Raw genomic sequence first — 26,471 nt, forward strand, 5'->3', positions numbered from 1 at the left:
TGTGATGAAAAACAGTGTTGATAACACACCAGTGTTTTATTTGTTGCTAACACAGAGCCAAGGTCTTTGCTGCTTCCCACTGCTCTGCCAGTGATGAGGCTCAGAGCACACAAGAACTGGAAAAGAGACACAGCAAGAACCAAAGGGACATTCCTTACTCTGTGACGTGCTTCACAAGAAAAGCTGGGGGAAATGAAGATGGGAGGGAGGGGACTGTCAGAGTGATGCTGTCTTACTAGTAATGGCCAGGCCTGATGGCTCCTGCTTTCCTTGGAGTGACTGAACCCCCACCTGCTGACAGGGAGTAAAGAATGAATTCCTTATCTTGCTTTGTTTGTGTGTGCAGCTTTGCTTTACCTGGTAAACTGTCTTCATCTCAGTCTATGAGTTTTCTCACTTTCACCTTTCTGGTACTCTCTTCCATCCCACATGGGGAAAGTGAGTGGCTTTGTGGTGCTGAGCTGCCTGGTGGAGTTAAACCATAGCACCACTGTTGCACCAGGACACAACTTCTTGTTCATACTATTATTTTTTCATTATTTTAAATGTACGTATTATTTGCAACATTGATGCTTACCTGTTTTGCTCAGAATGATTACAAAGCTTTCAGGAACCAGCAGAAACCAGAGAGAGAGCAGCCATACTGCAATGCTTTCTTGTATGGTAACTTATCATACATGTGATCAAAACTGAATGGATGCATAGCTCATATGGAAAAACATCGAGCTGAGTACAAATTATGTGTGAGATTGCATTGTTTCTCTGGCTATCCACCAAAGGCAGAGGTCTTGACAGGATGCATTTTAATGTATGCTTGAGCTCTTACCTTTCAGTATTCAAAATAGACACGTAAGCCACGTTTCATTATTTTTAAGTTGTATATTGATTTTCATGCATAGAATTGAGCTTGGCAAATTCCGCTCTTGAAATGAAACTGATTAAAATTAGTCTTTCTTTCCCTTCTTCATGGGTACAAGTTCTTGTAATATGACCAAATAGCTGTTGTGATCAGACTACAGGAAATACAGCTTTTAAGGAGGCTGAGAAGATATTTTCCTCATACTTTCTTCACCTGATATATCAAACAATCGTGAACTCACTTTCACAGACACATGCAAAAGGACACGGTACTGACTTACTGGGTGAGATTGTATTCCTGATAAAGAGACCCAGATCTGGTCCTGGGCATAGGCATGTTGAAAATACTGCTCTGGTTTGGACTCAAAGCCAGATTTACCAGAGAAAATTTGATAGTTTCCATACACTTTCAGATCTTGCAATGCATTTTAGTATGGGGAATAAGAATTCAAAGTGACTCAGCAAAGGCTGTGAGATTGAACAAGATTGTAGGAGATTTAATGCGCAAGGTGGAAAATTAAAATCCATTCTTTTCCCATTACCTAGAATGCACATAGGTGGGGTTTTTTTTTGTTTGTTTGTTTGTTTGTTTCTCCTTAAATGTTTTTCAGGCTTTTTCATAACACTAGATGAGTTAAGTCTTTCACTTAAGCTAAGTTAAAATAATGACTGTAAAATGTGGGAGCTCTGAATGGGTTCACCTTTGCAAATTGTGCATTAAACCTTAAGCCTCCAGTAGAGGATCAGTAACTCTCATCATTAGCAAAGAGCTGGCAGTCACCCGGGGAGGAGTACATCCAGTGACTGCCAGGGAGTTCAGTGACAGAAACTGGATGCCAGGTCCAGGTGTGAATGGCAGCCAAAACAACGTTAGAACTGAGCCCTCTCACTTCTTAGGTCAGGGACCCTTTTCTCTTTCTGACAGTAAGTTACTGTTTCCCTGAATAGCTCACAGGAAAGGTATTTTGAACAACAGTTGTTTTGTGGGGTTTTTTCTTTCTTTTTTTTTTTTTTTTTTTTTTTTTAATTCTTCTAGTTAAATATAAACAAACATCTTAAGAGACTGCTGATGTGAAAGCAGTGGGTGGGATTTTTTTGTGCAGCTAGCCCCAGCCACACCAGGGGTAAATCAATTTCAAAATTCACATGAAATACAAAACAACAGTACTCAATTATTTCTTCCTACATAGGCTCTGACTTGGAGGAGTCCCAAAGCCTACACTGCCGAAGTTTTCAGAGTGCTTGAGCTTTGCAACATTGGCAGTAGTCTTTATCGGGTTCTTCCAACCGAGCCTGGCTTAGTGTCACATCCCAAAAACATTTGCTTTGACATGAGTGTTTCCACTTAGAAAGTAAATGCTGAATTTAATTGTCTGGGCTCCAAGAGGCTTTGCCAGAGACTGAAATACTAAGCCAAAGCACAAAGATTTTTTCCTAATTCTAAACCAGCCTATCACAAACTGTAGGTCTGGATTCATTACACCCAACTCGTGCCTTTTAACTGATATGCTCAGCAGGATGTCTTCCTAGTTGTTCTGGCCATCTGTGCCATCTGTGGAGAAAGAAGAGTGTCTCTAGAACAGCTCTTAGGCATGCACCAGAAATGCCTCTGGACTAAGAGTGATGATCTCTACGTCACAAGGGGCTGCACTATGTGCTGGCAACAAGAAGCTCATTTTTTTTTTTAATTGGACTTTGTGCTCAGTAAACATGCATGAAAGATACTGCCTCTATTCCACAGACATCTTAACCTTACAAAAAGTCTACAGATAATAAGGGAAAAAAGATACAATGCCACTCACAAAGCCTGCACAGTGGTGACAAATACATAGGGTGTTTGTGTAATACTTGGAGCCTGGGAAGGTAAAGAAGTCAGGGCTGAAGGAGAAGTTTGTGGCTGAAGAGAGGGACAGACAGATGAGCAAGAAGGGAGAAGAGAGAAAGAAACACAATAGATAGGCAGCTGAGAATCAAGATTTTTCAGTTTAGTCAGTAAATACATATTTCCCCCACCCACATTTGGAATAATATGCATTTTGGATTCAGAACTGCATTCTTTACTTGCCTAAGACTCCCAGTAAAGTGTCTTCTGCTCAAGGAATGCAGGATCTGGTGTCTCGGCTGCGTGACTTCCGCATGGCTTTTTGGCAATATTCACTGCATTTAAAATCAAACTTTTAAAACTGTGGGCAGTGTCTTCTTTTTTTAGATTAAATTTTCTGTCCACACACTTTTCCTAAGTTTCTATTTCAGTCAGAAAATAAGAGCAACTCCAGAGACTTCGGACCAAACTTAACTTGACCTCTGGAGTTAAAAAGTCCACTAGGTTTATTAAAGGCTCTAAAAGAGAAATGTGTTTTTATTTCAATGTACACTGTGTGGAAGTTTCCTATCAAACTGAATGCTGTCTTCACTTTGCAGACTGTCATTAGTGGTCTCCATTGCACAAAACCTTTTGCATAAATCTGAATGGTACATGTGAAGATTAAGAGAAACAAGATTGTAGCTATCAAAATCATTTATTTTATGTTTTATAGTTACATCTGTGGGTGCATAAATATTTAATGATAGTAAAATATAAATCAGTAGACACATTCCATAACATTGTTTGTATTATGTTTACCTTGTATTTTTGAAACTAAACTTCTATATATTTAATTGTGTGACAGAATTTGTACTTCTGAAACAGGTAAAGAAAAGAACAGCTTCTTCCAACCTGACGCTGGAGCAACGCAGGGAAAACTGGTTTTGTCAGCAATAGCATGACAGGTCTGCTGCAGAATGAGAGTTTATTCAGATGACTTCTTGTGGATTTTATTTTGTACTGAGAAGTGAAAGAAAAATTAGATTAGGAAAGCATGTACCCTCTGCTTCAAGTATTTAAGAGGAAACATTAAAACTAGCCAGTGAGATACAATGAGCAGGGCAAATGGATAAACAACTGACTTCTTTTTTTTTTTTTTAGAGAACAATATACAAAAATACAACTGTTTTTTTTTTTTCAGGGAACAAGAGCTGTAGAAGGAACAAGGATAACTAGAATTGCTTAGCAACTGGTAGCCTTTTAACAGGGGCTATTAGTCTTCTCTGCATCCCCACCCAATTCCCCATCCATGAAGGAATGCAATTTATAAGCAAACCGAAAATGATGTAATAGAATCCTGAAAGAGATCTGTAAGATATCTATGTGCTTGTGAGGTTAATTATGTCCTAAGCCAGTCTCTCTGCACTACAACTAATGGGAAATGGTTTTAAGTTGAGGGAGGGAAGATTTAGGTTGGATGTCGGGGGAAGTTCTTTACAGAGAGAGTGGTGAGGCTGCCCAGTGAGGTTGTGGATGCCCCGTCCCTAGAGGTGTTCAAGGCCAGGTTGGATGGGGCCCTGGGCAGCCTGGTGTAGTATTAAATGGGGAGGTTGGTGGCCCTGCATGTGGCAGGGGGGTTGGAGATTCATGATCCTTGAGGTCCCTTCCAACCCTGGCCGTTCTGAGATTCTGTGGTTCTGTGATTCTGTAATCCAGCAATTAAGTCTTAGTTCTCTCAGAGGTGTGTATCTTCTTCCACTTGCATTAAGGGGTACATGTCTTCCTGCAAATGACCCTGTCCTTTCAGTCTGATCCAGCAAAGCAAAATTAAACGAATATTTTAGTCAGCTCCTAAATAGACATATCTAATACAAATTTATTTTTGCTACTTGGAGATGTTCTTCCTGCTGCTTTTGTTATTGCAAAGCCCTAAAGGCCTCAGAAGGATTTCCTCTCTTTTGGCTGTTTGGAGCTGTGCTGAAAGAAGGCTGGGAAGATGTGTAGGCAAGTACAATACTGTAATCTTTATACAGAAAAAGGGTCTGATTGAAGTTGTAAAGAAATTTTGTGTAAGACTAAATCCATAAAGCATAGCTACTTTCAGAAATATGCTACAGCAAGGCAATCTGGTTGAAGGAGCTCCGGCTAGAGTTTACACCCTAATAATAATGTTCAGTGCAGAGCTCATCCAAGCATGTAAAAAATGTCAGGGACCTAAACTAATGCAGAAATGCATCCAGATGCTTTTGCCAGAAACATCTGACCTAGATGCAAGATCTTACATTTGTCCTTGTTTAACTTCAAGAAGCACCTGTTGTCCCACTTCTCCAGCCAGCTGAGGTCCTCCCAAGTGTGTGCCAGACCTCCAGCTGGCCTCTCCCAGCTCTGAGTGCTAGAGCTTCACACACGCTGCTTTCTCAGGCAGAGAGGGACAGCCTTTGCCAGCACACCATCCTGCATGTGCCATCCCACCATCTCTCACCACTCTCTGCCAGTACATCTGGGAAAATTCTCTCCCAGTTTATGTCTCTGTCTTTCAGTAACCCAGTCTAAAGCCCTCCTTAGGAGGCCAGTAAACCTGCTGGCAAAGGCATTCATGTCCCACTTTGATATGTGAATCCTCTGTCTGCTCACAGTGATGCTCAGTGTCTTGCCATCACAAAAGCCTAGAGGTACGTGAAAGTGCTCAGAACAATACATCAACATTAATAGCATTTCAGTGTGTAGATTGACCTTTACCAGGTGATTCTCTTAACAGGTCACCACCTAGATGGTAGCAAGTAATGAACTGCAGATCTGGATAATCAACTGATTTTTCATCTGATTCCCCTGTTCTGTTCCCTTCTCTTATAATGTACATAAACTACCATGTCAACAGATCATGCAAATATCGATATATGTAACTTTGATATTAATATTCATGTTAGATATAAAACATAGTTTCTATTCATTAAGTGCATAAATACACAACATCACTGTGGTTTTCTTCCTTTTATTCAGTTACTGACGCAATCCCAGCATTTTGCTTTTTGATCTTTGCATTAAGTTACTTTAATCCAGGCACTTTTGTCTATCTCTCATTTTCCAGTATCTGTAGTTCTGCAACTTGTGCTTTTCTTTGTTCCTATAGAAAGTCTCTTATTACTACGAGATCACAGTCTGTTCTTCACTTGTGAGAAAACAAGTTGCTCTATCAGCAGTGGCTGTAACAAAGCCTTGTTTCATATCAGCTACGTCCTCCCATCTTATCACAACAGCCAAAGCTTCCCCTATAGTCTTGATGCCCTGCCATGACAATATTCTCAACTCCCTCCCACATCCTATACAATATCTCAATATCCTCTTTCAATATTTAGGCCTCCCTGAACTGTATTTTGCTCCTACCCCTTTATTTCCTATCCTCCACAAGTGAATCACGTCCTGAATACTCATGGCTCCCACATCTCTCTTGTTTGACTAAGATAAGAGATTATATGTGCAGATAAAATGTGCTGTGACCTATCGTCTAACGCACGACCAAGACTCATGGCCAGCTGTCACTGCTTCAGGGAAAAACATCTACAGAGCACTATCTCTTCATTTGGGATCTAAATGAATCTTTTTTTTCCCAAAACACTCATTTTCAGGAAAGGTGTGGGAATATCACGCCTCTGAATCTTCTTACTCTCTACTAAATTTGATTTAAATTAAATGATGGATTAAGAGACAGACAGGTGAGAGACTGATAGATACAGGCAGTGTGGCTGTATACACAAATCCATTTGTAGAGCTGCTTGTGCTTCGTCTTTCCGCTAACATCACTCAGCTGTCATATGAGTTCTGATTTTCTCTCCTCAAAGGGACAACTGTGCCACTGTGAGGTTAATCAGAAACTCTCCTTAATAAAGACAAGGCCACAGAAAACTGATAAAACTTTGGCATTAGCCCAAACCTAAGCATTTGCAACAACATACGCATTGGCTTGCGTCAGATAGGTACAGGTCAGTGACAACTATGTAACTTTTATGGTATTTAGGCAGGCAGAAAAATCAGCTTTCTAGTCCCCTCTTGAACATCTTCCTTCAAAACACTTGTAGGGGATAATTTATGATATCAGCTAATCTCACAACCCCTAACAAATGCATTTTTTTCACTTCCCTGCAACCTGCACACTCGGGCACACCATGAGCCCGAAGAATACATCTCCATATTAATACTAGGCTGGTGGCTATTGAACAGAAATAATTTTTTAAGTATTTCACTCATCTGTGCTAAACAGGCCAGAAAGAGGTGACCATGTATGTATTGAGACTTCTTATGACAGCTGATATTCAGACAAAACACACAGCAAAAAACACTGCCTGCAGCCTTATGCTCAGACTCCCCCCAGATTCCTCAGGACTTGGATTTCTGTGTCACATGAAAAGGCCGCAAGTTTTGCCAGAGGAAGTTTATGTTAGACATGAATAAAAACTATTTCTCTCAAAGTGGCCAGGCACTGGAATGGCCTGTCCAGGGAGGTGGTGGAGTCACTGTCCCTGGCATGTTCAAGATGAGGAGCTACACGATATGGTTTAGTGCTTGTGGTAGCAATGGTAGTGGGAGGATGGATGGACTAGATGATCTTGCAGGTCCTTTCCAACCTTGTGATTCTATGATTCTATGACATCTAGTCTGTAGTTTCCATAAGACTATGCAGACCTAACGAAAATACTGTGTGAAAGACATTAAGGGCAAACACAGCGTGAAATGGGTCAAAATAGTTGTGAAGCATTTTTAAGCAGATTTTATCTGCCACGAAGAAAAGGTACAGACAGGTCGAGTACAGAAATCCACACAACTTTCACTAGTCTCTCAGCTTCTAATCTCCTACCCACATCTCTCTGTGCTACTTCTTGCTATGGCCATCTTTGTTTTCCCTCTCCTCCACTCACACTCCCTCCAAAAGCGAAAGTAAGAACCTGCATTTACATATACATAGTCAGCCCCTCCAGATCCTGTCTGTACGCACAGACCTATCTGCAAAAACATAAAGCAGGATTTGGTTTGGCATCATCCACAAAATACAGCGCCAGAGTTTTGTTTCAAAGGGGCGCAAAATCTTCATTCAAGCAGGAAAACAGAGCATTTCACTCCTCGCAGGCCCACCACACGGACGATGGCTCGGAGCACCACCAGCACCGCCCGCCTCCCGCCATGCCCTGGGACGGCCGCGCGGTGCGACTTGGGAGCTGTAGTCCCTTGCCTGCGGCCCCGTGCCCCCTCTCTCGTCGGGCCGAAGGACGCGGCGCCTGCGTCCAGGCCGCGGTGTCCCGGCGGGCATCCTCGCTCGTCCCACTTGGAGATGCAGCGTGCGCTGTGCAGGCTGCTCCCCTCGCTCTGCTCGGCGTGGCCTGCGGCTCTCCTCGCCCCGCGCCCCTTCCTCGCCCCGCGCCCCTTCCTCGCCCCGCGCGTGGGTCCTATGGCGCTGCGGCCGGCGGCAGCAGCAGAAGCGGGGACCGGCGAAGAGCCCGCCATCGCAGCCGGCTCAACCCCAAAGCACGGTGAGGGGACCGGGGCCTGGGGGGGCCGGGCTGCGGGCGGGGCCGAGCAAGCGCGCCGCGGGGGCGGGAGGGCGCGCGGCAGCTGTGGTCACGGGGCGGTGATGAGCGGTTCTGTGAGCGCTCCGCGTCAGCCTAATCGGGCTTGCGCTGTGTGGCTGTGCGGAGTGCTACACCGATCCCTTTCTGGCTTATTATTTAAAGGAGATTTCTTTAGCTGGGTCAATTCGGGGCTGACCCTGTTTAATAATGTATTTATTGACGATCTGAATGAGGGAATTGAATGCGCCCTTAGTAAGTTTGCAGATATCACCAAGTTGGAAGGAAGTGTCAACCTATCTGGGGGTAGGAAGGCCATACAGAGGGGTGTGGACAGGCTGGATCACTGGGCTGAGGCCACTGGGATGAAGTTCAGGAAGACCAAGTGCTGTTTCCCACACTTTGGGTGGAGCAACCCCGTGCAACACTATAGTCTTGGGGCAGAGAAAGACTGTGTGGAAGAAATGGGTGTTGGTCGATGCTGAATATGAGCCAGCAGTGTGCCCAGGTGGCCAAGAAGGCCAATGGCATCCTGGCTTGTACCAGAAATAGCGTAGCCAGCAGGAACAGGGAGGTGATCATCTCCTGTACTCAGCACTGGTGAGGCTGCACCTTGAGTAGTGTTCAGTTTTGGGCCCCTCACTATAAAAAAAAGTCATCAAGGTCCTGGGAGCATGTCCAGAGAGGGTCAAGGTGAGGGGTCTGGAACACAAGAGTTATGGGGAGTGGCTGAGAGAACTAGAATTGATTAGTCTGGTGAAAAGGAGGCTCAGGGAAGACCTTAGAATCATATAATGGCTTGGATTGGAAGGGACCTCAAGCATCAAGTTCCAACCCTCCTGTTATATGCAGAATTGCCAACCTCTAGATGAAGTACTAGATCAAGTTGCCAAAGGCTCTATCCAGCCTGGTCTTAAACACCTCCAGGGATGAGGCATCCAGAACCTCTCTAGGCAGTGCGTTCCAGCGCCTCACCACTCTCTCTATGAGAAACTTCCCCCAAAGTCTAATCTAAATCTCCCCTCCTTTGGCTTAAGACCATTCCCCATTGTCCTATCACTATCTACTCTTTTAAAAAGTTTATTTCCCTCATCTTTATAAACTCCCTTTAAATATTGGAAGGCCACGATCAGGTTTCCCCTGCAGCCTTCTCTTTTCCAGGCTGAACAAGCTCAGTTCCTTCAGCTTATCTTCATTGAATAGGTGCTCCAGCCCTTGGATCATCCTGTATAGACCTTGTTGCTCTCTACAACTATTTGAAGGAAGGTTGTAGTGAGGTGAAGGTTGGCCTCTTCTCCTGTGAAACTAGAAATTGAACTAGAGAGAATGGCCTCAAGTTGCAGCATGGGAGGTTCAGGCTGAAGATTAGGAAATATTTCTTAAGAGTGGTCAGGTGCTCAAACAGGCTGCCTAGCGAGGTGGTGCAGTTACTGTTCCTGGTGGTGTTCAAGAAATGTATAAATACAGTACTTTCAGACCTGGTTAGTGGGCATGGTGGTTATGGGTTAGACTAGATGATCTTAGTGGTCATTTCCAACCTTTCTGATTCTGCAATTCTGTGGTTCTCTGGGCCTGTGAAGCTTGTGCCAGTAGTACGAGCTCAGAAAGCCTAGAGAGCCATTTCCACAGCAGCAATAGATTCAGCCCAGGTTGGATGGGGTTTTAAAGCTTATCCAGTTCCAACCCCAATCATTATTTGTTACTATTCATGGGAACAGCAGCCACAGACCTAGTCTTTGGTGTTTTTCGATGTGCGGGTGTAAAATAATCAAAAACTGTTTCTCTTGCAACTAAGTGTGAAGAGAGGAGGCCTGAGAAAGGAGCACAATGAGAGTGTTTTTCCTTATTTTTGTGTTCTCTATGACACGTAGCTTGTTTTGTTTTGTTTTCTTCTTTTTTCTGCTGGAACAGGTGGCTCATCTTCATGAACAGCAGTGACTGCTTAATGACGGGTAGCTCAGTAACCGCTCAAAGACAAATACAGGAATAGCATAGATCCCTTTTCATATCTGAAATTAATGCAGTTAAGAATAAAGTTTATCCTTCAGTAGTCTAGTGGCCAAGGAGTTGCTGCGGAAGCTCTTCCAGTTACACAGGTCTCAGATTATCAACATTTTGCCAAGAACTTGGAAAGTCCTGTTTTCATGTTGCTTTAGTGTCTAGGATACAAATCTTGGATTTTGTTGGTGATTTCCTTAATGTTTAATTCAGGAAAAGGTGGGATAGAGTTTTTGATCGGAATCTCGATATGTAGAGTTGAAAAGCAGTGCCTGTGTTGTTTGGGAAGGGATGTCGCTAACAGGCTGTGCCCCTGCCCACCTGCTGCTATTCAGCACATGCTGTGCTTTGTGTCTACAGGGCAGAAGGAGGGCATAATCTGCAATACGCACACCTCAGATTTAGGTGAATCCTTGTTCCACAGCTGATGCTACCGTACCAAATTCCTTTTGCTCTTAATAGTTTTGCATTTCTGAATCCTGTTGACAGCTTTCCTACCCCAGCTGTCCTTGTTTGTCAGTTTCATGGGTTTTTGTTTCTTCCTTTTGTGACCTTTCTAAAAGGTGAAAATGTTATGTTCTGTATGCTGGTGGATCACTAGCACGTAAGCTTAACTCTAAATGTTAGGTAATAAATTTATTGTTGCTTTAACATCTCTTTGTCATACCCGGTTCTTTGTTGTCTATGGAGGGAACAAGCAGCCACTCCAAACAGTTTTATTCTTTTTATTAGCCTCTGGCATAAATGTAGGTGTCAGACCACAACCACATAGTGATTTACACCTCCCTACCTTAGGCTGGAGTTAGCATGTAGCCAGATTCTTCTTTTGCTTATCATCCCAATGGCCCAGACTGGCTATACTGTTGATTTTACACACGTAGCATAGCTTTGCATGCCACAGTAGCATGATATGCACTTTTGCTGCCAGTTTTTCCCCTTGGGCCAAATTTGGACTATCTGCATGGTCACAAGAGAAGCTTTCAAAGTGTGTTGTCTGTCATAATGAGCTGTCCTGGGATAAACTGCAATTCTAACAGAAGGCTTCTTCCACTACAGTAATCCCATTGTGGAGCTGTCCCAAGAGAATATTACTGGATGTCTAGTTGTGTCTACATTCTCTGTTGCTAGAGGAGATACTGATTTTTCATTTCTTAAGGTGTAGTTTAATACACATATTACACTGTGTGGGAGATACAGGACTAGAATAATCATCTCGCTCCTGCATGATGTAGTCAGCTGAGATCTCTTTGTTGTATGTGAATTTGTAGGATTCCCTTTCTGCTCCTTCATGCCACATTTTCAGCGTGTTTGTTTGCACTGCAAATAATTTTCTAGTGTTTATCTGCACTGAATTTCACATGCTGTTATTGTTCTCCAGAGTGAGCTGTACATGATATATAAAGACTTGTATTGTTTTATACTTGCTCATAACTGTCCTTTTTGCTTCTAATGCATTTACTTAGAACGGATCAAAACCATAAGTTATTAAATGTAGAAGGCTGGACTCTCTTTTTTATGCTATTTCACATAAAGCATTGAAGTATTTTTACTGATCTGTTGTCAAGGAAGAAGAGTAGCATTCTTAAAAAAGATTTGTATCATTATTTATTTGTTGAGAAGTAGATAAATTTATGCTTTGTATATTGCTTATCTATAATGTCACGTAGGTATTTATACTGAAAACTCATCCCCAGTGTGTTATTTAAATATATTACAGATGGGCTGGATAATATGCAACAAAAGAAGAAAATTGTTAAAGGAAATAAAAAAAGGACACAAGAGGGAAAAAAGCCATGTCCTCCTGCTGATTCAGTAGATTCTTTGATGGCAGAAATGCCATTTGCCGACACAGATATTGAAGATGAACTTGCTAGTAAGTGTATTTAAATGGAAATAGTGTAAAAGGATAGACATATTCTGCACACAGTTCCTGATCCTGGCTGTTGGAATGCACAGGTAGGCTGGGCACGTGGAGTACAGTCTCCCTGCAAACGGAACCAAGTCCAGAGGTTTATTAGTCCTCAGTCCTGCAGATATTTGAGCATGTTAAAAATTTGTTTTGTGATTCATTGAAGCAATGAGCCACAGCATAATGATGTCTCATATATGTTTATTCACATTACTATATATGAGCTGCTGAAGTGATGGCTTTTATGAGCTGTTTCCCAGATGTGTATTCCCAGCATGTGGCTAGAAGTGCACTTGTTATTGAACAGTGGAGAGAGGCTGCAAACAAAAGGCTGGGAGAAGAGTAATTTGTGATACACACAAGAACTGAGGATATGCACTTTTTTTTTTTCCTTAAATGTCGGAAGGGGGCTTTGAGAAGGGAAAAGATGATAGACTAGACTTAAATTTTCTTCTCTCTGGGTTTGGTCCATGAACTGTGGATTGGCCACTCCTAGTCTACCACAACCTTCTCCTTTAATAATCCTGCGTATCTTGTTTTATACTGTAAAATGCAGTATGTGGGGAATTGCTCTGAACTCACGTCCATGCTCAAGTTGCTGGCCTAGTGCACTGCAGCAACCTGGCTAAATGAAACACAGCTGTAGTTTGGAAGCCATGTATGTATGTTAACAGCTTATAAACCTTGCCTGGATGTACTGTTAGTTCAAGCATGGTACTTCACTTGCATGGCTGTGTTCATGGAGGCTAGAGTGGGATCCCAGTCAGACAGTTCAGTGCATGGGCAGATCAGATGTCTGGGAAGATGTGGTCCTGTCAGCTGACTGAAGTGATATTAAGGATTACTGGGTATGATATTAACTGTATCTTTGTTCTGATTCGTCTATATGCTGAAGGTATTTTCTTTTTTTTTTTCTTTCTTTTTTTTTTTTTTTTTTTTTTTTTGCAGTGCATACAACCTCTGAAATAAACATGGAAAAGAAAAGGAAGAGGACTACTGGGAAGGAAGTTCCAGAAGGCAGTGAGAGAAAGAAGAAAAAGAAAAAACAGTACCAGCCAAATTATTTCATTTCTCTTCCAATTACTAATCCAGAGGTGATATTCTTTATTACAGTAATTTGGTATAATTAGACTTATTTCAGCAGCTGCATGTGTTTGTAAGAAGAGCAGTGTTTGAGCTTGAGCAAGCTCATTTTTTTCAGGTATTTTTAGAAGAACATTAGCAGCCTATTCTATCAGTTAATGTTTTTAACTAACATCTTTGTGAATAAAATTACTCATCTGGGAAAGACCAGAGAAAGGTTATCTTTTTCTGCTCTCTTACAAAATTCATATTATTTTGATTGAAATTGCCTTAATTTCTCCCTCTGCACTGTTTCAGTGTTGTTTATTTTGTCATTTACATGGAATAAGGAAGAAAGACATTCCGTTTAATAGGAAAATCACTGCAGTATTTCTAGCTCTCCATATACACAGGATTTTAAATCTGGATCTGTTGCTGTTTTAATCTTGCATTTTGAAGTTTTTAAAGTTTCCCATAAAGCTGATCACCTTGTTTAAAATTCAAACAAGCTACTGCTTTAGCGAGATGCTGTTGAAATGGATTCAAGAAGTGCAGCAAAGTCTTCAAAACTTATTCTCCTGCAATTAGCACATGTTTAACTTAACAGTAACATAGCTCTCAGGTGAATTTTAACTCATTCTGCATCTGTACTGTCTGTTTTCAGTGAAAGTCAAAAATGGAGAGAATCTGCAATGAAAATAATATAAGCTAGTTTTGGAAAGTGCAGTCTTTGATTCCTCAGAATATGTTATGTGAAGAAGAGATGGCAGAAACCCTCCCTTTTCAGGATAGTTTTAGGATAGCCTGACACAAGCGTTGCTGATCTTTTATGCCATCCTGCTCCGAAATATCTTTTCTTCCTGTCTCTTCCATGATTTAACAACAACAATTAATGTAGGAGTTACATAATCCGATAATTGAGAATTACTGCTCACAGTTGTTACATTGAATTGCTGATGGAGCAGAAAAATCTTAACTAAACATGCTTCTTTCTTAATACGCTGTGTATTTGATCTTCTTTCATTTACGGAGGTAATGGGACAAATGTATTAAATCTCAGAGCATTTAGGAATTCCAAGACTCTACTAGAAAGTTTTGTTAACACTTGCCTCAGATGTAGAGTTGTTATCAAAGTAGAAAATACATGTTGGAATTTGTTTAGGCAACAGTAGCCAAAATTCAGACTTCAGACATCTGGTTTCTTGATAGCCGGCAGGGATCTGGTAATTACTAGTAGTATTTCAGTTAGCAATTAGAGGTCTTCCTTTTGTGAGAATTTAATTTTATTCCAGTGAAGTGTTTTAGGCATAATTGCTCTTTCTTCATATTTTATATAGTATTTTGAGCTTTACACAAAGAACCATTTTGTAGTAAGGGATGTTTCTGAAACACTTAATGAACTGTTCCTCTCAGTTGCTTTCATTTTAATGAAGTAAAATGCAGTGTTCCATTCATTTTGGCTTTATAGTCAATTCGTATTTTTAACTGTGCAAAAAATGGTTAAATGGATGATTATTGTACCTGATAAAAGTTATCTTTCACCTGATGTGTTAGCACTGGCTAGATTAATCCCCGAGGGTCTTCCAGTCTTGATTATAATTGCAATAAGCTGTTCAATTTTTAAAGCTACTTCCCAGTGGTGTTCAGTAAACAAAACTGTTACATTATTGCTCTTTAGAGTAATGTATTCTAAGTAATGGGAGAGGTTACACTAAAATCAATATTTGAGTTCTAAGAAGGAATTTTAAAAAATAATTTGAGAGGGGAACAGTTGGGACAGACATCTCTTTAAGTTGGGAAATCTCAAGCTACATGAAATTGTCAGTGTGATATGATAGCTAAAGGGGGAACAGGTGGTAGTGCAGGGAGAATTCAGGACATAAGCAGGAAAGGACTGGGATGCACTGCTCAGAAAATAATATGGATGAGGCAGAGTGAGGTGTTGCCTTCTGATATGAATGCTGAATAATGCTGATCTTCTTCAGCACTAGGGTATGGCTTAAATTTCTCCTGCATCTGAAAGTACAATAAATGTGTCATATAGCCAGGATAAGTTCTGACACATGAAGGAAATGGTTTTATTTCAACATGATATATAATGAGAGTATTGGCGTGATTTTATTCAAGTGTGTTACACTACTGTAAACACTTCTGGTTTTGTTGATTCGGTATCACTTTTTTTCTGGCAAATGGTTTTTACTTTCCTTTGTCCTTACCATTTTCCCTAGAGTTGATACCATTCAGTTACAATTTATTTTTTTTTTATGTATATGGTGTCTTATGTTCTAAATACATAAATAAAAAAGGAGCTACTAAATGTATGAGGTTAAACTACTGCATGGCAAAACCTATCTTAACAATGTGGGTCACAAAAGTACTGCTTGCCCCCATTATATTCTGCTTTTTCAGGAAACATGTATGTTCATTATAACTACATACAGCTATTTTAAGCCTCAGAGCTACTTCTGCTCATTATAAAAGTCAATATATACAGTATATTTGTTAAGCATTCACCAGGGAGTTTCAAATAAAAAACAGAATGACAGTTTCTACATGCTTCTTTTACACTATGTACACCAAAGCTGATTTGTCTTTGCTTACTGTGGTTTAAAGAAGTAGCTCATTTTGCCAGTCAGTCAAGGTTATTGGATTTGATTTACTCATAGACTCAAGCCTTCCCGCATGTTTTTTTTAAATTACTGCAATACAACAGCTATCTTAATTGCAAGCACAGTAAACAGTTTGGATACAATTTATAAAGCATATATTTTTCACTGGAGAAAAATGCAAATCAGATACTTTTAAAGAAGACTGATGGTGTTAGATCTGCCAAAATGTTTGAAGAAAATATGTACATTGTACTTTCTCTTGGACATGAAGATTAGAATTGTAAGTCCGGTATCTCCACACACACAGATATACATATCAGAATATCCTCTGTTTAAAATAGGCCTGATCCTGATCCTCCAGAGACCTCTTCCACTTTTCAGATGCTTGTCTGTACATAGCACATACACACTCAATACACGGTAGAGAGATTCACTAAAGAAGTCTCTGATCTGTGCCCATCAGTGTACAACAATCTGCATGATCTCAAGCTGTTCTAGGAATCTTAGGGAAATCAGGTTCTGTTCTGATGTGATGAGGAGTGTCTACTTCTTTGTTAGTCACTGAATTTGTATTCGCTTTGAGTTTACTCAGATCAGCTAGCACAGCTTTGTTGCAGGATAAAAGTTCCTTCTGCAAGAATGATTTCTACATAAACATTTGACTTCAGTTTGTGTGCTTTCTTGTTCAGCTGCATTATTGGATGCAGTAAGCGTAATGGCTAACTGTTGTTTCTATGTCTCTGTCTTCCCAGATTGCTGACAACATTCGGGCTCTCCAAGATGCAATAATACAGAAGGATGATAGGCTTTCCAAAGCAATGGTTCACTGTGGTTCATTGCACATCACAATGTTAGTGATGCATTTATCCAGCAAAGAAGAAATTAGCATGTAGGTATTTGGAAAAGTAGTTTTATTGGTGAAGTTTGCAAAAAGATAGAAAGAATAACTGATGCTTTTTGTAAGCCCTAAATTACTGGAGTTACTGAGTATTTAATTCATGTTGCTTTTAAATTGCTAATCTTAATATTAGCTGTTTGCATACCATGGTATGTCATGAGCTCTGCCCAAAGTACACGTTTTCTTTGCATTTTTCACAGCATATGCTGAACTTATATGCAAAAATCTCATGTTTTTTAAAGGAGTTATTTGAAAACTGTGTTTTGGTTGTAGGGGATATTGAACAGATTAACAGAGGAGCTTTCAGATTTTCATAGCTCAGGAAATGTTACAGGCCAAGTCAATGAATAGTCAATGAAAAACTACAATGAAATAAGCCTTAGCTGCAAGGTACTGTTTCGTGCAATTAGTTTTTTATGCCTCTAAATGCCTCCAGAATATACTTACACTGAAAGAGAGGTGTTTATATTGCCTTATATTGCTTCAGGGAAATAGCTGAATGTTTGATCATATAGAAGGCATAAAAGTTGTAGAAAAGTGTGTGCATAATACAGAGACGTATGTATGTAAGTGTTACATGTGACTTTGCTGTATAAAAGTGGAATTGTTTGGTTTGGTGGCATTTGCTCTTTATCACATGTCATATAGCGCTCAGGCAAGCCTACTTCAAGGTACAAGTTCAGTGGTTAGTGTGAAGTTCTTAATGTAAGACTCAAGTCAGTACAGCTGTAATTTACAAATGTTTAGAATAGTAATTTGCATGTATAGCTGCAATTGTGACTTGAAATGAGTTTCACAGTCCTGCTTTGCATGGACTTTCTTGGCAGTTCCTACATAGATGTGGTGTCTAGTAGCTTATATATATACACATGCTGTCTCTATATATGCACACCATAATTGCAAAAATGAAATGGCTGATAACTAAAATTAAAATGCTGATAAATAGCCTGCTGGTATTATGCAAACATCTGGGAATCCTTCAGTGTTTACATATCAATGTTGTGAATTGCTCATGAATCAAAATTCATTATATTCTTGTAATTCTATTAAAAAAAAAAAGCCCCAGTTGTTCTATCTCCCCAATAGGAGGTCTTCCAGGAGGCTTCCATCATTTGTATATCTTAATGGTCTTAAAAGCCATGCAGTCCATACACTGAATTATCTAGATCAGTAACTAACAAGTGCAGTGAGATATTGCTTGAGGTATGGTAATACAATTACTAAACAATGTGTCTATTAATTGTGTGTGGTAAATCACTTTTATCCTCAAAAGGTTTTGCTTTTAAAGTACAGATGGCTCATAAGAAAGAATTCAAGGTAGAAAGTAACATCAAGTAGTAGAAGGTATTTTGGCTGAAAACACATAATGCTTACAAATAATGAGATACCAGTGTGTCTAAATCAGTTGCCCTGCTTGTTTTTCACCCTTGTTTTCTTGAGTGCTGTAATACTAAATCCTTAGGCCTCTATGTTCTTACCTCTCCTTTTGAAGTTATGAGTTTCTAGCCTTCCTCCTTCAACACTCTGAAAAGAGAGAGGTAGCTAACCAGGAGCAGAAAGGAAAGCAAGGTATCCCAGATCTGCTGCACTCCTCCATGTTCCTTTTGTCTCCTGGAGGAGACACACCTGCTCTGGTTGATGAGGAAACTGTGGTGGCACCTGAGAATTGGTGAAAACAGTGAGAACAAGGTTATTATTGAAGGCATTTAAGTATGAACTTTTTAAAAAAGAATTGTGAGGGGTTATCTCAAAGGCAAATATACCTTGCCATTAATAATTTTTTACAGTTCTAAACTGCGTATCAAAACAAATATTGCCAAATTCAGTATCCTTAGCCACACCTTGAGCTCTTCTCAGCTCTTGCTGGGCAGCTGGCACTTGCTTATGGAGTTCTTTTCTGCCTCTCCCAGCAGAACTCCACAGTCCAGGAACACAGGATCTGTCCTCTAGTCAGCAGCTTCCCCAGTGATTCTCCCCTTTCCTGTCCAGGTGCTTCCTGCAGCTATCTAGCTCAGCTGTCCTCAAGGTATTCTAGGTTGCATTTTCTATTGTGTGGGATTCTTATTTTTTCTTGTAACTGATGTTTTCTTTTTAACAATCTGTGAGGGCTTGAAGACAGAAAAGTTGCATTTTCCTTTCATCACCAATTTTTGATACCATGTTAATGGAAAGAAATCAAGATCTAGACTGGCAAAAGAACCTGTAATGTGTAATGTTGAGTGACAGTAATAACTCAAACTGCAACTAGTGATCTGGGCAGCTGAGAGTTCACAGATCCAGAAGTTTGGATCCATTAAGTTATTCAGATATTTACACTATCATGTATTATCATGTACTATCATGTATTGCCTCTGTCTATATGTTTTTTCTGTATCTAGAAATGAAATGCATTGAATGCTGTTTGAAGTCCAAACGTGATAAGACTGTTCTAAACATAATATTCAATTGAGCATGACATGGAAATGGGAGATCTGTATTTTAAGCTTCTCTTTGTACGGGAATCCAGACCTGCAATTTGCATAGGAGCTTTCTAGCAGATAGGCTGCAATCTGGCCTCCATAAGTACACTTCACATTTAAGACTGTATAAAACCAAGAATGTGAGATTTAAAATAACATAAAGAAAGCAAGCACTCCGTATAACATGACAAAAAATCCTTGATTGAAATCAAGTAACTAACTTAACCTGGCCTTGGTTTCAATTAACTGCATGGTTCTCAATACTCCATCTTATTAAGCACAATGGAAAAGTGTGTAGAGATGCTTGTATATGTGTGTACAGGCATAAGAAAATACAGACATGTTGGAAATCATGCTGATGCCTTTCACGCAGCTGCTGTAAAAAGAGTAAAATAAAGTCATGAGAGTTTTTATCCTGTTACTGCCATCTAGCGTTTATAAAGCCAACACTGGTTTCGTGAAAACTTCCAGTTCTAGAACTAAAAAGCACATGAGAGATCTTTGGGAGGCATTAAGAATATAGGGTTCTTCTTGATTGTGAATCATTTCAAAACAAAAGCGATTCAAAACAAATATTTCATGTTCTCATACAAGTACCTAATAGGGCTAATTAAAATGATTAGGTTATGAGTGTCGATACTGTTAAATTACATGTGGATTATTTGTGCATGCTACTTCTGTCTTTTAAAGTAAGCATTGGTTTTGGTGATACTTATTTTCCTGTCAGCTTTAATGAGCTTAATAGCAATTTCCATATAATTTTATCATTATATTACATATTAAATGTCACTAACATCTGTTTATACTTTTAAGTAACATTCTATGGCAAGTTTGAAGGAATCAGAATCTTGGAGCATCCCACTCAGATAGCAGGCATGAACAAAAGTAAATTGCTTTAAGAATAGAAAACAAAATGCTTCTCAATAAGCATCTTAAATGTGATGCACAGAGTAATAGAGACACTGTCATCTTAATATCTAGTCATTCAGATGAACTCTGTTCAGGAATTACACCTGTGGCTGTCTGCCTTACTGTTTCTAGTTTTACAGCAGGATGTGTGAACCAGTTTGCCATTACAAAATAGTGAGAATACTGACTGCACTGATAATAAGTAGTGCAGAAATACTTGAGTAAATAGTAAATACTAAAAATTTTGAGATTTTTGTATAGAGAGATTAATAATATATAAACAATATTAAAATATGTGACTATGACATACATATTATCTTTCCCTTGACAGAGCAGTTGGTGCTCTTTCTGACAGCAAGGATTTTGTAGAAGATCTCCTAAAAGGAAAAACCGTGGATTTGTCTTTTCAAGGAATCGATCACTTCAAAAATGAAGTTGGGTTTGTGCAGCTGGCAGAAAATGATCATACAGCTGTACTTTCGGAAATAGCAGGTACAACTTGTGAATATAATGTTAAGTGCTTTAAAGACTTTCTAGCAACCTTATGAAGTAAGCCTTACCTAGCACAAATATGAGTAAGCTGGTACTAATTTAGTCAACATTGATTTACCTTTAACAGCTGCTATTGTTACACAATTGATTTCTCAGCATACCTGAAAGGGACTTTAATTACAGTGCCATTCTATGAGATCTTTTTACTTAGCATATATAAAAAGCACAGCACAAGTTTATAGGTGGATAAAAAGACTTTAACTTGTTTTGGTTCAAACACTGTGTGTTGTTTCTCAGCTGATATGCACTTTATCTGACTTGTAAAGTTGCACAGTTCTCTTTAGTGTTCATGCTGAACAGAGTACTGAGAGTTGGTGGTATTTGTTCCTCTTCTATGGTCTGGGAGTCTTTAAGTTTTGTGTTTCCTCTGTGCAATATGTATAACTCTTAAACCTCATCACATGCTTGAATATAACTGCACATACACACACAGAATTGTATACACCTTTACATATATTTATATAGAAGTATATACATAAAATCAATTTGAGACTTTCTCTCCACCTCTGGAGGATAAAGGGAAATCAGAATATGGCTGATGTACCAAAGGAGTCAAATCCATGTCCACACAGCTTTAGCCTGAGGTTTTTTTTTTGTTTTGTTTTGTTTTTTGAGTGCTTGTGGAACCAGTCTGTGGCTAGTTCAGTGTTATTGCCTTCATTTAACAATTATGAAATTACTGAAAAATGTTGCAGGTGCACAGTATTACACATGTGTACCTGCATGAGCAATTCAGGAGCATAACTCTCAGTTAACAGTGAAACTAAGGCCACATAGGAGTTTTCAAGTCGCAGGAATATACAAATTAAAAGTCATATAACTGTCAGCTAAGAAACAGCAAACAAAATAAGGTAGAGCGGAGATTTTTTTTCTGTCTACAAGGCTACACTCAAACTATGTTGTTTACAGATAGTAATTAAAAATTCTCAGCAAACATTACTAATTCATCAGTGTCCTTCAAAGCACTTTAAAACAATGCCAGCAATTCTACCTATTCCCTGAAAAGACTATTTTAAAGAGTCCTGCAGCATTGAGGAATTATCTTTTGTGCTTTGAGGAATGTGAGGTCACTCTACTTTCTTAATGATGCAACAACCCATATGGGACATTTTGCAGAACAGCAAAGACTGCTGCTGTCACAAAATCTCTTGTGCAATCCAGAATGGATAAATGGAGCTGGTATTGCATCCATTGAAAAGAACAGATGAGTATTTTGCTTACATTAACTTCTGGAACCAATTATAGTACCTCTCATGACTTTGGTTGTGTTGGATGCTTCATCTATCAAGTTGCATGGTGAAGCTTTCAAAGTGCCTTTTGATGCTCAGGTTGTCAACAAAATTAAAGTTGAAAAAAAAAAGTTGAATTAAAATGATCACATTTTATCTATCATTATCTACATCTATCATATATCTACATCTGTATGGTGTAGATACATTTTGGTGCACTCCTCCACTCAGATACCATGTAGTAGTTTCTGGACTGTACTTGAAACAGTAAACAGACCTTCTAACACAAAGAAGCACATTAGCAGAAATACACTGTTGAGTTTTTCCGTAACAAGTTTCTCATATACATTCAAAAATAAGCTGTATGTCAAAAATATACCTTGTATGCCTGCTCTGTGGATAGTATCCTGAGTATACAATTTAGGAAGACAGCTGCAAGAGAAGATACTGGGAACTCTTTGCTGGACTTCTGTGAATCAGGATCTGTACACATATATTCTTCTGCAGCTACATGTTTGACATAAGACAACTGTTAAAAATGTATTTTTCCATTTGTGAAAGCTGTATTCTCTCCAAACATAGCTTGTCTGTAATATAACTTGGGTCCCTGCTTTTCCCTTACTTGAAAAAGAGAAGGCACTGGAGAGACCTCATTGCAGCTTTCCAATACTTGAAGGGAACATATAAACAGAGGGATAATGGCTATTTATGAGGGTGGACAGTGCTAGGACAAGAGGGAATGGTTTTAAACAGAGACAGGAGAGGTTTAGGTTAGATATAAGGAGGAAGTTTTCACACAGAGGCTGGTGACAGACTGGAACAGGTTGCCCAAGGAGGTTGTGGCTGCCCAATCCCTGGAGGCATTGAAGGCAAGGCTGGATGCGGCTCTGGGCAGCCTGGTCTGGTGGTTGGCAACCCTGCACATAGCAGGGAGCTTGAAACTCAGTGATTATTGTGGTCCTTTTCAACCCAGGTCATTCTGTGATTCCCTGGAACTGGTTTTAAAACTGAAGGTTGCAGAAAGAAAAATCTTCCATTGTTGTTTGAAGGATGTTAATGATTCTGTTGTCTGTGGGAGAGCAAACTCCTGTAGCTGGTTTGGTTTCTGGCAAGATCTAAGCTTAGTTTCTTACAGAATTACTATTGTGTTCCTTCCAAATTGCATGTGGTTTCTGTCGCACTCTTAAGGTGAATTGTGTTTTCACCTGTTATTTTGCATTCTTGAAGATGTTGAAAGAGAATTATCAGTAACACAATAGAAAATGCATTAAGTTCACATTAGCTTCCTGTAAGATACTGTTCCATAAGTAACATGGGAGTTTGATACGGATAACATCTGAATATACTGAAGAACCATCATGGCAAGTTCCATGTCTAGTAACACTAATGTAAACAGAAGTTTGGTAGAGAAAAAAAATTCAGGAAATGCAGAGGTAATATTCTGTCTGTTGTGATTTCCTATTTATTCCCTAGCAATCCATTAACAGAGATTAGGATATATTATCTACTAGAAATAACACTATTTTTAAGTATTAACTAAGGATCATGAGGAGTACTGAAATCCATTTTTGTCTAAGCCTTCTTAGAAGACTGTGGCTAAAAAACTAAGTAAGTACAGTGATTTTAAAGAAGCTGTCATTTTTTATACTTCATTATGCCATGGAATATTTGAAGTAGTAAGTGAATTTGAAAAATAACAGATTTCATTTTTATAATTATATTAAAAATGCTGTTTGAAACAGATACAAGTGAATGAGTGAATCCTGTTTGTTGTTGATTTGTTTTTTTGTTTTGTTTTGTTTTTTAATACCATAGGGTTTGTAGTTTCAAGTTTAGGGATGAATGGTGCCAGTTGCATTCTAGTCACCAGAGGGAGCCTGAATTCCATCAACAAGAGTTACTGATGTTTTGGCAGTTGACTGTTTCTATTGCTTTCGATCCTTTGTTTTTTAAAGAAATGTTGAATTATTCTAATTACGTTAAAATGTTTAATCAAATGTTTTAAAACTCTTTAATTAATTAGATGATGAAAACAAGTAGTATGCCTAGCTTCTCTAACTTTAGTTTCCTAAAAATGTCATTTAGTCTAATTTCTCTATGCTAGTTTTCGTAACAGTCACCACCAGAGAGAGAAATGGAGAGGCAGTCACAGCCTGTTTCTCTAAGTGCATTGCAGCTTTACTCAAGCATAACACAGCATTACAACTGTGCCAAAGCAGTATGGCTCCCTGCTGTGTGATTAAACTAACCTTTTTTTCCTTTGCCAGGTAATTTTAACCTTTACAATTTGTCAGTGTAGTTTGCTGAAATGCTACATGACTGTCAGCACAAATGACAGGAGTGGTGGCTGACCTGGGGCTAGAGAGCAGGAGCCTCTTTAAAAGATTATGTAACCACATATTTGTCATCTGTCTTAGGGTGATTTATGTTGCCCTGACTTCAGAGAGCCTAAAGAAATACTTTAATTCAGTTAATTTAGTTCACTTAGCTTCCAGATGGCTGATGCTAAGATAAATACATTTCGTCTCTTGTCAGTTATTTTTAAACCACATTGTATGATGTAAAAATCATGAACTCAAAACTGTTGTAGTTTTTCATTAAAATAACTGATTTGTAAAAAGTGAACAAAAAGCTGCTAATCCAAATCCCTAAGAACCCTATTCAAGATATACTGCTAGGGTAGGTTAGGCTTTTCTTCCAGTCCATGTATCTGTGTTAGTTACTGTTCCTACGAATGCGTGTACTTTCGATCATAGTTTTTCCACAAACTCATAAGAGGTAAACAACAAGCAAGAAAAACACAAAAAGGAATAGATCTCGAAAGTTGTTGGCCTGTGTAGAAACTTGGCTCATGCACAGCACAAAGAAAAGCATGCTCTAAAGTTTAAAGTAACTGGCAGTTGGATTTTTCTTTTTTTCCTAAAAAATATAAAGTATGTATGTATAGGCTGATACAGACTATCATGTGATTAATAGACTCATCAGGAAAAAAAAAAGTGGTTTTGCTGATTGCATTGCAAGAGCCAAGACACCTACCTGGTAGTAGACTTGTGCATTGTTCGTGCCTTTTGATATGATGTAGTTTTCTGCATGCAGCCTTTTCTAATTAAGCCTTTTGCTACATGTCAGTTTTCATTTTAGGCCCTTTGAGTAGACAAATGCTGACAAAAGAGGCATACATTTTAATGAAAATAAACAATAACCATTAAAGATTAGCACCAGTTAATTTTATGTGTTGGTACTCCTGTAGGTAATAGTTATTAAACACTACCAAAGTATTATGCTCAAGACCTTATTATTCATTAGTGAATGTTTAATGCTGTGACCAGCAAAAGAGGCCGAAGGGGATATGAGAAGCGCTGGACTGGGATGGGGGCCTGGCTTTGTACTGCAATGCCTCTCACCTTTCAGTTCCCTGCACTTACACTTAGGTGGGGTCTTAAAATTCAGGACCAGCTGCATGGCAGGAGGCAGAATAGAAAAAAAATGTCTGGTCTGCTGAGAAAAATGCAAAAATATGATTTGACTCTATAATGAGGGCATTTTCAGGGAAGTGCAGAGAGGGCAGATGTAAGGGGGATTCTTTTGTCATGGTGACAAACATTTAGGAAGTACTGGGATGAATTAAAAGCACTATAGGAACTGAGTTCCATTAAGAATTCATGTTGAGCCTTCACATTATTGTTGTCTTGTCAGGCTTACCTTACATATTAGCATCTGTGTACAAAGTGTGGATTGCTTGATCCAGGTGCTCTCTTGATCTTAATGAATGAACACATTTGTTCTTTTATATACCTGTGTAATGATGGAGACAAAGAGAACAACCCATGATTATTTCAGACATGCATCAGTAATAACTATATAGCTCACTGATGCATGATAGTGGTGTGGTGGCAACTCACTGTGGAAAAGCCTAAGTAACTATAAAAGAACTATTGAGAAATAGCCTAGACTATGTCTTGCCTGCTGGTCCAGTGCAAAGCTGCCTGCCTATCTGCAGAGAAATGCCGAGCATGTTACACTCAGTACTACTGTGAAAGTAAGGATGACATGAAGACCTGATTTGTAATACCCAAAACTTTGCTAAGTGGTAGCCAACAAAATATTCTCCTAAAAATACAATTCTCCTAAAATAACAACTAGGAACTTAAGAAAAATGTACATTACTTAGTGTGTTAAATTTATAATTGTAAGTGTAATTTAACAATTCTTAGCTTCCCTGGGTCTTCAGTTTTAAGAGAATAGTCAGGAACACTTCTACTAAGTCTACCAATTTAGGGACCATGGTTTAAAAACAAGCAGAAATTAATAAACTGGAAGAAAATCTGCAAGCATAATAGCTTCATGCATTCAATGAAATATTGGAAAAGAAGAAGGCTATTATGGATTATTATTCAATATACAATTGTAGCAGTTAGGCAGATCAAACCAATGGGAAAAGTATTACATCAAAGGCGTGATGGTAAAAGAACCAGCACATTAGAAAGGTACTATAAGGAAAAAGAATAAGATTACATACCCATATCACAAGATTCCAGGATCACAAGAGTAAGCTTCATCAAAGAAGGATCTCCACGAAGAAATCTTTCCCCAGAGGGGCTCAGCCCCTAAATCAGGGCTAAGAGA

The 26,471-nt window shown here is 39.2% G+C and overlaps 1 protein-coding gene across 5 annotated transcripts in view; it reads left to right on the forward strand.

Moving 5' to 3' along the window:
• The first annotated feature begins 5,633 nt into the window (after positions 1-5,633).
• The window catches only part of AKAP7 (A-kinase anchoring protein 7), a 76,132-nt gene continuing 55,294 nt past the window's right edge, over positions 5,634-26,471 (forward strand). For 2 of the 5 annotated variants that reach the window (XR_007375291.1, XM_048936616.1), the window contains exons 1-5: positions 5,640-8,184; positions 11,936-12,091; positions 13,076-13,221; positions 16,551-16,687; positions 20,396-20,556. Coding sequence is in view for 4 of the 5 variants with exons in the window: in XM_048936616.1 (XP_048792573.1) it covers positions 7,800-8,184; positions 11,936-12,091; positions 13,076-13,221; positions 16,551-16,687; positions 20,396-20,556 (985 nt within the window). In the remaining variant the exon portion in view is untranslated. Of the gene's footprint in view, positions 8,185-11,935; positions 12,092-13,075; positions 13,222-16,550; positions 16,688-20,395; positions 20,557-26,471 lie in introns of all 5 variants that reach the window. The other 3 variants (XM_048936620.1, XM_048936619.1, XM_048936618.1) reach the window with 3 other exon arrangements.

The sequence above is a fragment of the Lagopus muta genome, chromosome 2 (assembly GCF_023343835.1).
Source record: "Lagopus muta isolate bLagMut1 chromosome 2, bLagMut1 primary, whole genome shotgun sequence".
NCBI lineage: Eukaryota > Metazoa > Chordata > Aves > Galliformes > Phasianidae > Lagopus > Lagopus muta.